General features: G+C 40.7%; 1 protein-coding gene across 1 annotated transcript in view; it reads left to right on the plus strand.

Annotated features, from left to right (window-relative positions):
* LOC107659918 (pleckstrin homology-like domain family B member 1) overlaps window positions 1–11,426 on the plus strand; it is a 91,510-nt gene that overhangs the window by 29,789 nt on the left and 50,295 nt on the right. Inside the window, exon 6 of the mRNA XM_016449019.1 lies at window positions 3,997–5,498. Within this exon, the coding sequence (XP_016304505.1) occupies window positions 3,997–5,498 (1,502 nt within the window). The remainder of the gene's footprint in view (window positions 1–3,996; window positions 5,499–11,426) is intronic.

Raw genomic sequence — 11,426 nt, forward strand, 5'->3', positions numbered from 1 at the left:
CTTACCAAAACACACTCAAAGGCTGTGCTGTGCAGAACGTCATTTGTGTGGAACATGCATTCCTGTAGAACCTCAAAACCTTATTTATGTACTGTCTTAAATCACAATACAGAAGAATATGTGACATCCCTGACATATTACTCACTCTGTTACGTACAGATGTGTTTTAGGTATGTTAACATGTTGAAAAAAACAAAGAAACAAGCTGTATTTCCTGTGCGAGCACTATACGAAACAGATACAGATTTACAAATGGGCCATTTATACAGATTTGGTCTTGCCACATGGCTGAATGGCCAGGTTTGTTTCAGTAGCACAGGTATCGGCTTTCAGCCGGCCCTTACTGCATTTCCGTTTCTAACTGTTAGCAATGCAAGCCTGCCTGGATCCCGAGTTGCACCATGCAACTTTTATGAAGAGCTCATTCCTGTGGGTCTCCTGACAGACTGCTCTACATCTTCCACTCCCACTCACAGTGCTACACAGAAGCCAATGTTTAAACAGAGCATTTAGAATATGTATTGAGTTGTTTTCCTGAATTTTCCTGTTGTGTGGCAGAAAAGGACAAGTATAGCATATAAACACAGCTGGTGCAGTATATTTCCTGAGCTGGTAATAAATTCTTTGCAAACAACATACCCGCTGCATTCCTGTTCAATATTTATTTTTCTTATTTTCCAAGTGCCTTAATGATCTAAAACTACATAGCTAAAAGAATTTAGATTTTTCAGACACTATAAATCAGTCTTTAAACAAATTCCAGATGCCAAAAGCACATGGACAGCTTTATGTACATGCCTTTTGTACAAGAACCTTAAAGGAATAGTTCTTGAACATTCTGTCATCATTTACTCACTCTCAAGTTGTTCCAAACAGTTGCTGGTAGCCATTGACTTCCATAGTATGGGAAATATACTATGGAAGACAATGGCTACCAGCAACTGTTCGGTTATCAACATTCTTCAAAATATCTTCAGAAGAAAGAAACTCATACAGGTTTGTAATGACACGAGGGTGAGTAAATTATTACAGATTTTTTGGGTGGACCATCCTTTTAAGATGCGTGCATTTAAACTCTTGTGCATAAAGCATGTATATAAAGCTGTCCTTGTGCTTTTGGCAACTGATATTTGTTTATAGACTGATTTATAGAGAAAAGAACCCCCTTCACACATTCTCTGTGCCAGAGCTATTTCCTTGTCCATCTTTCTTCCAGTCCAGACAGCTTTGTTGGCCATGCACTGCTTATTTAAAGTTGAGGGGTATCTTTTACAATATCTATATTTATTTCACCACCCACCCTGCTCTCCAGTCCCCTCCTCACTGTTCCCCTCATATGCTCCCAATATCCGGCTGCCTCATTCCCACACAGCAGGTCTGCTTGATGTTCTTGATGATATTTCAGTATTACTCAGAGAAGTGTGCGATATAGTCACAGATATGCTTTTATTTCTGTCTGTCTACATTATCCCAGTTATTACTTGGCAACTAAAATAAATATTATATTATATTACATTACATTATATTACATTACATTATATTATATATTACTGTATGTTATATTATATTAAGCTAGTATGTACAGCATATCAGCTGCCAGTTTAGAAATTCTCATATAAAATAGTTTGACAAAAAAATAAATTTTTTTTTATTTAAACTCACAGTCACATCAGTGTCCATGTGAATTTATCTTGAAAATGTGCACTGTTGCTTTAAGTATGTAGACCCCGCCCCGTGCAGCCAGCAGTCAGTCACATCAGCACCGTGGACAGGGGAGGGAGGGGGACTCGGCGATGGTGTAGCGGCGCCAGGCTCACCAAGCCCGGCTGGAATATCTCATCTGTGGCGTTTTATACTCCTGCCTGGGTACCGTGTGGCCGGTACAGCTGGCCTAGGTCTCGAACCGGAATGCGGGAGCCGTACTTTTGAAACTGAGCTCGGTTCTGGGTTATAAACCAAGCGCAGCGGCTTAGCGTTTCCACAGGCGTGTTCTCATCTGTAAGTACTGGTCGTTATAGAAGCTGTATATGTGTCAGATCGCATACGGACGTACTATATGTAACATATGTATCCTTTTATAGTCGCGACTTGACAAGCTGACATGTATCAGTCACATGAAAGATTTAATTTAGCCTGTCTTTATAATCATTGTATCGGTGTGCTTGTGCTTTCTTGAAACCGTTTCTTGTTCAGTGGGATTTAAATGGAAAATTGAGCCAGAGTAACTGTCAGCTGCTCTGACTTATTTCTAAACCACGATGACTATAAAAAATTAATAAATAACAACATTTAGAAAGGGGGTTGTGTTTTATGCATTATTTGTGAGGAGTTTGAACTGAGAGTGTTTTGTAATCAGTAGAGATTTGTGGGATAGAAACGCAAACATTGAGCTGGTAAGAGCAAGATTGATCAAGTTTTGGATGTTGTGAAATCAGTTCTGTGACTGACTCAGATTCAGTCTTATGTATACATAACACCTATGTAATAAGTTTGATACAGGTTTAAATCGTTTACATCTGGAGTGTTGTATGAAAATAATAATAATGTTCTGATGAACTGACAGGGAAAAATCATAAATTTGGCTTTATTTTGACATTATTTTAAATATAGTGGATTAGACCAGAAGTTTTCAAACTTTTGTGATGCCAAGGACCTCCAAATATGAAGATTGCTGTACTAGGGATCCTAATGTTATATGTTTAAACTTTCAGTTAAATTTTATTTTTAATGTAATCAGATTTATTTGAACTGGATTGCTTTTCACTGTAAAAATTGTTCCAAAGCAGAATATTACCATAATATTACTTTGCAGTCCCCTAGCTCCCCCTTGCAGACTCCCTGGGGTTTCCCGGACCCCAGTTTGAAAACCACTGGTTTAGATAATGACCATTTTTACTTTGTAGGTCTGTCTTAGCAGATGAACCATTTACATTGGAGATGGTCTGTTGCCTGAGAGATAGATTGAATTACCAGCAGGGCTGTCTGTGATTTAGCTATATGAGCAGTGAGCACATATTCATTTGACGTTTATCCTCTCAGGCTGGAGCCTGGCAGGCTTTCTCTCTGAATTTCCATTTGGTAACCACTATTTCTACTTGAGCATTCGTCTTTTGTGGGTTTGGCAGCAGTGTTAAACTTGTAGGCTGTTGAATGGGGCTAATGGATTAAATGCATCTCTGCAGTGCCAAAGGAGCTGCAGGTACTTGCGTTAAAAGCTCAGGTGTAGTACTGAGGATAATAGTTGGGGTTAGGTGGGGTGAAGAAGCCAAATGCATCCACTTACTCGTAAGTGCTTTTCCTGTTTTCTGCACTCTGTTGGGCTATCTGGCTAGTGATGGGAATTCTGAATCATTATTGAGAATCGATTCTTTCAAGTTGTTTCAGTTAACTAGTTCAGCATTTTTTTTACATCATGTAGTTGTCATCACATGGTCCCTAACATCTTGACATGGTATTCATGGTCAAGTAAAGATATACGAAAGCACGTATGGCAGATTTATTATGGGTTTTCTATTAAGTTTAAGTCATTTGAAACCTAAATAATATATGAAACAAGTATAAATTCACTTAAATTTATTGGCTGAAGCTTCTGTAAAAGCTGTTTATTAAAAACCAACAAACCATTAACAGTCATTAACATATTTCTAGTATGTTTTATTTGTAACATTTCTGCTATTCCACTAAAGTAACTTCCTTTTAGCCCAATCAGTCAAATCCTTAAATATTGTCCAACTACTCACTACCAGCTTGTCCATTATTTAAAAAAATAAAAATAAAAAAGACTGTTCTCCAGTGATTTGGTGAGTTGTTGACTCAAAAACCTTTCAATCTAATGTGAGGACAAATCATTCAGAATGGTTTTGTGAACCATTTCCACTGATTCAGAGGAAAGATTTGTTTATTAATCAATTACGGCTACACCCTAACTGTTCTAAAAGATATGGATTTTCATTTTTGTGTATGGCAAAGGCTTATGACTGTTATCTTTTCCTTCAGATTCCGAGAACCTGGTTAATGGGAACCACTTGTCAGGAGTGCCAAAATCTCACTTGGTCTCCAACGAGAGAGTGCGCCCTGAGCACAGTGCCATCGTCAGTTCCATTGAGAAAGACCTTCAGGACATTATGGACTCATTAGTCATGGATGACCCTCAGCTCTCTTCCTCCGAGTCAAAGAAGCCCTCTGGTCAGCCCATCTCCCAGTCTCCCTTGTCCCCCATGTTAAATGGAGGGGGGCGCTTCCTTCTCTCACCCCCAATGAGCCCTGGTGCTATGTCTGTGGGCTCCAGTTATGAGAATACCTCCCCTCCTTTCTCTCCTCTCTCATCCCCATCAGCTGACAGCAGTGGCAGCTACACCAGTATTTCTCCGAGTGGTTGTCAGGACCAGCTTCACACGCTTCCTCCTGTACCAGTGAGGTCTTCTAGTTACAATTACACCAGCCAGCCACCCATACCTCAGCCACGGACCATACTGCCAAGCTATTCAGGTGGTAACAGTGGGTCAAAGGTGCCTGAGAGTCCCAGACTCCAGCGAAAGGCTCTTTTAGAAGCACCGCCAAGCCCAAAGCCAAGTCGTAGGGGGTTGAACCAAGACAGCTCGGTGGCTAAAACCCCAGACAGCCCCATACAGACTCACATTCTGCCCTCAGTCTCCATCTCTACTGCTCCGACTGATTACCCATCTGTCAGTCGGGTTCCAGTTCCAGGCAGTCCCAGACTGACCCCCAAATTCTCCACTGCATCCCCATCCTCCTCACCTTCTAGCCTTAGAACCAAAACTGCCATTGTTCTACAGGATCGGCCCTCAAGTCCTTTCCGGGAGCAGCCTCAGCCAGATCGCTCCTTGACCTCTAGCCCCTCTAACCAACTCTCCCCACCCTCACGATCTTTCCAGCCCCCTTTGGACCCCATTGTCCACATCATTCAGGGTGGACCTCCACACCCGCATCCTCGCACATTGCAGCCTCCAGAAAGTCCGCGGCTGGCCCGCAGGAACCTTGAAGGGAGTAGCATGAGGGAGCTTCCCCCTCTTAGCCCCTCCATAGCTCGCAAGGGGGTTCCTGTGCTCCCTGGAGCTCTACCAGGAACCCTGCGGACTCCAGAGAGTCCATCCCCAAGAATGGTGCCAGAGAGTCCCAGACTCAGGCGGAAAGCAGGGTCTCCTACAGAAGAACCATTCAGCCCTCGTGGGATGCGTGCTCGTAGTCCTTCACCCACTTCTAGACTGATGGGGGAAGGCAATGGATGGAGGGGCAGTTTTGGGAATTCACTCTCTTCTGCCTTTAGCCTGGGTTCTCTGCCTGGGTCATCGCCCCAATCCAGTCCCAGGAACCACAGAAAGATGTCAGCGGGCCACAGGGACCTCCGGATGCCTCACCCTGGTATGAGGGAGCGGAAAAATAGCATCACAGAGATCAGCGACAACGAGGATGACCTTCTGGAGTACCACCGGCGCCAAAGAGAAGAACGACTCAGGGAGCAAGAAATGGAGAGGCTGGTGAGTGAGATGCAGTAGTACCTTTACATGCATTTATATAACACAATATCAAACCAAGTCTTCATACAGTATATCCACTAAAATGACCTCGTCACCAAAGTAAATTACAGTTAGCTCTGAGGAAAGATCTAACATCATTTGTTTGAAGATGCCCACTTGAAAGCCACATTATAGTATAAAGAATTCTTCTAAGAAATACTCCTTGTCTCTGTTTGTACATGTCAAGTAGAGTGCTGCCTCTGCATGTCTTCCAATGATATGTAAATTGCAAGTTTCTGCAGTTAATATTTTCCAGAAAGTGCACACTGATGGCTGTATCTAATCTTAACACACCTAGCAAGCATTAGCAATTGTGCTTTTGGTGAGAATGCAGGACATTTGGAGGAAATGCTACTACTCGTCTCAGGCAGAACTGACACACTGACTAATCTGCTGTCGTGCTGAGGCAGAGTGCTCTGATTTGACCATGGCAACCCCATTGTTTGTTGTCTCTTTTACTGAGAGGTGGGAGGGAACAGTAGACATCTTGGTCCAGTTGCAGCCCAGAATGAAGCCGCTGAGACAAAGGCCCCTGTGAAGTTTTATATGTGTTTGTGTCTGAAACAGCTCTTGTCTGCTTCCCTTGTAATTACCCATTGTGGTTGTGTATTGCTTTCAGAAAAGAAGGTGATCTAATTGAGCATACAGAGTTATGCTTCAATACTCCCAACAGAGAGTATCTGTAATAAGTTACTCGCTAAGCATGTGCAGTTCTAGTATGCTCCTCCTAGTATGCTTTATTTGGCTTTTTGCTGATAAAATGTGCTGGAATAAATTGCGAAAGAATGAGCTACAATAAATGAGCTTAACATGCCAGTGACCTCATCCTTGCAAATGTGCTTGATCTCCAAAAAGGTTCGGTACAAATTTAGACAAACAAGAAATTACCTTTGAGTCAGACCTTGTTCTGAAATATTTGCAAAATGTCAAGTGTAAATAGCAAAGAATGTTTGCTCGGTGAAGAAAGATCAGATGTTCTTTAGAAAATGTGACTGTCAGCCATTATATCACTCATTATCAAAACCGTCTGTCTTTGAATTGACTTTCACATAGGTATTTTGACATGGTCTGATGGATTCTGTGGTCCATTAACAAACAGCCCTTATCTGTTCATGCAGTTCTGCAGTTCTATACATCATTCGTCGAGCAAGTCTGCATTTCAATAAAAACATCAGAGTGTGATGCATCTGACGTGCGGATCGGCGACGTTGAGCTCATTGACTGCCCCTTGGCTCCTGCTGAGAAGGAGCGGGAGTCTGCCTAGCATGACAAGCAGAAATGTGCTAAAGGGAGTGTTGCAGCAGTTTTTGATTTTTCTGGCAGCTGACTGTCATATAGAGGAGAGGTCAGGCAAAACATCACGTAACATGGTACGGCACAGAATGCATGGCCACTGCAGGAATCAGGAAGGAGGCCGTGGTGTTGACTGCAGTCTGGAGGCTAAATCTGAGCCGCAATGAGCAAAGGTGGCGGATTTCAAATCAGATACTAACAAGGGGTCCTATGCTAAGCAACTGGCATTGAGATGAATGCGATTCCTAATGGATAGGTTTTCAGGAGTAGAGGTGTACAGGTTTTTACTAGTAGTGATGCACCTAAATCAATGCAGTAGTGATGTAGCCACCTCTTGATATTTCAGCCATACAAATTTTACATATTGCTATTCTAACATCATTTTGGTCACAGTGAAGTGCATCCACACTGCTGACATTTTTACTTGTTGTAGCTTATCCACATTGTGCGTACGCACCTTCATAGAAATGCTAATTAAACGCCACTGTCTTGGTCAATGGTTCTTGGTTGTTGACATTTGTTCTTTAAACAATATTTAGTGTTCTGTTACAAATATCTGCATATTCTACTTGTTATTATTTCACTAATAAACAAAAAGGGCTTTCTTGACAAAAAGTTCTGACTCATACAGGATGTAGCATAATCAAAACTTCTGAGATCACCACTCAGCAAACTGTGAACATCTAAATGATTTTTCTTTTTCAAGAAAGTGTATTTTTTCTTCATTTTGTGCATGTACAGCTGAGTAAGTGTGAGCAAGTCCAGTCTGCGGTGCATAATTTATCATCCCTAAACTGCTACAAGGCTCCAGAGGGATACATGGTTACCTTAGATACAGCCTTGGCACACACACACTTGGCATATGGCGTCAGTCACTAGAAAACCGTTCTGTCAGTCGGCTCGTGTGCCATACTGATGCCAGCCCTGCTAAAGATGACCTTGTTTTTTTTACTGAGAGCTCCCATGATGACAGCACATTTCCATTACTCCATAAAACTGACATTTGCTGCATGGGAAAAGCAGTCAGTCAGTGAGGAAGTACCACTGATCTATATAAGATTTTATAGATTAGTGGGAAGTACGCTGTTTTAGTTACGTTTATTTACTGAGACAATTTTTTTTTTAAGGGGAAATATCATAAAATTAGTATTTTTACTAAGAAAAATTGTTTTTGAGCATTTTTAGCACTGAGCATTATATTATATTATATTATATTATATTTATAATATGTTATATTATAAAGAGAATTTATAATGATTCCTCTTGGTGCAGTAAACCTTGCTGACATCATTTATTATCATTTATCATTATAAAAATAATAATACAAATATTTAAAAAACAGTTCATTTATAACCCCTTTAAATGAACTGGAATGGTTATAGGCTGCAGGGAGGCAGGCAGATTGATGGAAACAGTTCTACTATGAAGACGTAACCACCTCCACGTTGTTGGGAGGGCAGACATGGGTCATCTGCACAGGGGACACAAGAAGTCTGTATGACAAGCATCTGTCCCACTGCTCTCGTGGATTAGCACATTAAATATGTCTACTTTCACTGGCCACATTATGCAGATACATAACTATGCGTGTTTGTAACAGATAGAGAGGGAGGACGAGACAAGAGGTATTGTAATTCATTAACCCGGCATGCAACTGCGTTTTGACCCAGTAAAGTGCAATTAGAATCTTTTTGATGAAGATAAAAGCAGTATCCTCTGACACACAAGATGCATATGAGCTACCTCTGGACCATTTTGTTGATGGTTTAATGTGTTTGCTTCCTGGGTTCTTGCAGTTCAGTGTAAAATGAGTTATCTGCTCTGGGACAGATTAATGCTGATTCTCCTCACAACGAGAGAGAGAGAGAGAGAGAGAGAGAGAGAGAGTGTATTTGGGGAAAAGAGACAGTTAACTGACTTGCTGTGGCACTGATTATCTGGGTCAGTGCAGACTTTACTCATTCTGACCCGGCTCTTGTAATCAAGACAGTGAAAAACAACACTGAGTAGGGCTGTAAAAAAAAAAAATTTATTTCGAATATTCGTCGAATTTAAAATAAAAATTCACATTCGAATGCAAAAACATTGGAGGCAGCCTTATCAGTGGCACTTGAGATGTGATGGTGATGTAAGTGTCGTTGCATTATAATGTTTTTGTTAGCCTAACCAGTTGAAGCCATTAGATGCGGCGCTGCTGCGTTGTTCATTAAAAATACTGCGGAAAAAGAGAACATCGATGCGGAGAAGATCTTGTTTACATCAAAACTGAAACCAAGCTGTTCACACAGAACACATATTTCGTGCATTTTCTAGAGGGATATCTATCACCGTTGCACTCGCGTCTCGCACAAAAGAGCCGCATGTTTAGAAAGCCATGTAAAATTAATGCAAGTTTAACTTTGAAAAAAACATATTGAGACTTTATGGTGGGGTTTTTTCCCCATCCCACTGCATCTCATGTTTTTAAATGAAAAATTTACTCTGTGTGATTGGCTTTCCGCCCTTTGTATTAAACTATGCATACATACATGATGCTGTTTTGTTTATAGTTGTTTAAGCAACTTAATTAATTATAATTGGTTTATAAACATTATTTTAAACATTATTCACTTTTTTCACAGATAGTCATTTTATCTTATGCTTTGAATAAACGTGCATTAGTAATATTTTTCTTGATGCGCCCTCTTGTGGCCTCAGGAGAGAAGCCAAAAGCTTTTCTTCACCCTAATTGAAATTATGCATTTTAAATTCGAATATAATTTGAATTTTGATCATATTTAAGTACAAAATTCGAATGTAGTTTTTCAGTCATTTTGACAGCCCTAACACTGAGTGCTCTTAGCAACAACACATCGAGTTATATAAAGCAATATTCAAGGATTCTCAAAAAGATCTGTTTAACATTTGCACAGGTGACTTTGTAATCCTGAAAGATACAGATATTGATACTAGAGTTCGATACTTACAGTACATGACAGTCGCTTGTGGTGCTTGATTTACATTGTTCAGATTAATAAAGTCTTGTGATTTTATTTGTGATGCAAGTATCATTAGTAGCTATTGTTCATACTTAATGTTAAAGATTTGAACAAACCCTAAAGTATCAAACTTAATTACATAGATCGTCCCACATGTTTGTAACCAACACAAATGAAACCTCAATTCATACAATTTGTTAAGGAGAGTGAACCGACAATTATGTTTCTTTTCATTTTCCCTGATGGTGTTTTGTCTTTGTGTGTATGACCCTGTGCACCGTTTGTATATGAGAATTGTCCATTTTGGACAGGGGATTTTTTTTTTTTTACAGTGTAGCAGGAAAATATTAATGTGTGAGATAAAATATAAATTCTTCTTCTGCACTTGAGCAGAGACCCTTCTGTCCCTCCACACTGGTGTTTTTGAGAAGAGCTGGCAGTGAAACTCTTACTGTTCAAAAGTGTGCCAAGGGATTCAAACAAGCGGCAGTTAGTTCTGTCCTCCGCTGCATCTCGATGCTCTAAACTTGGCCATGAAATGACACAATGAGCCAAACTGATAAACCTGAAGAGGCCACAGGCCACTCTATATCCTTACCTTTTTAGTGCATTTGTACAGATAACAGGCAAGGTCTAATAGTAACCACTATTGATGTCTTGTTCTTTTTGCCAGGTATCTGAAGGCTTTTAGAGAGGGCCCTGTTTTCTATCTTTGGTCACAGAGGATAATGCATCCGTTATGTGAATTATATGCCACTATTCTGTACAATACTCAAGTACAAGTTTTCTGTTTATTAGGCCACAAATAGACCTTTATGTGTACTTTCAGACACAGAAGGGCAAGTAGTCTTTGAAGACTACAATTTGGATTAAAAAAAAAAACAACAACCTTATTTAGGTTCTCGAATACTGTGTGTTTATTTATGGAGTTATTGATGAGTCAATGACTAATTTGTATATTTCTCCATGGCATTTTTTTGACTCCTCATTTTGAGGGTGAAGTTTCCCATGTTTCACAACTGTGTATGTCTAGACATTTTTATCTATTCCAAAAATGTAGACTGTTTTTCCTCAAACTCTGTGTGAAATTAGAGGTCCCCATCATTTTGGAGTGCACCACGAACAGATGCATCTGGTCCTGTTGACTTGGCTTGTGGTAATGTGCTGTTTTTCAAAGACATTTAGTAAGAATGCAGTCAGTTGTCTATTGGCGCTTTTCCACTGCATGGTACGGCACGGTACGGCTCCGGACGGTTCACTTTTGGGGGGTTTTCCACTGGGTACAGTACCTGGTACCTGGTACTTTTTTTAGTACCACCTCGGTTGGGGTTCCAAGCGAACCGTACCGTTACCAAAACGTGACGTGTAAACTCTGCTGATCACGGATTGGCCGGAGAGAATCGTCACTACCTGCGTCACTGAACTTGCGACACAAACACAAAAGAACCGCTAGATTTAAATCAGCACAGCCGGCGCGGAGAATAGTGAAGATGGCGGCAGGATCACGAGGAACGGAGTGGGGCGTCATGGCGAAGGAAAGACGCCGTGGCGGGTTTGGCGATGACTGTGGTGTGAATGAAGAGAATGACGGAAGTAGCATAGAAGAAGAAGATTTTGC

The sequence above is a fragment of the Sinocyclocheilus anshuiensis genome, unplaced genomic scaffold (assembly GCF_001515605.1).
Source record: "Sinocyclocheilus anshuiensis isolate Anshui unplaced genomic scaffold, SAMN03320099.WGS_v1.1 scaffold1241, whole genome shotgun sequence".
In the NCBI taxonomy this organism is placed as follows: Eukaryota; Metazoa; Chordata; class Actinopteri; order Cypriniformes; family Cyprinidae; genus Sinocyclocheilus; species Sinocyclocheilus anshuiensis.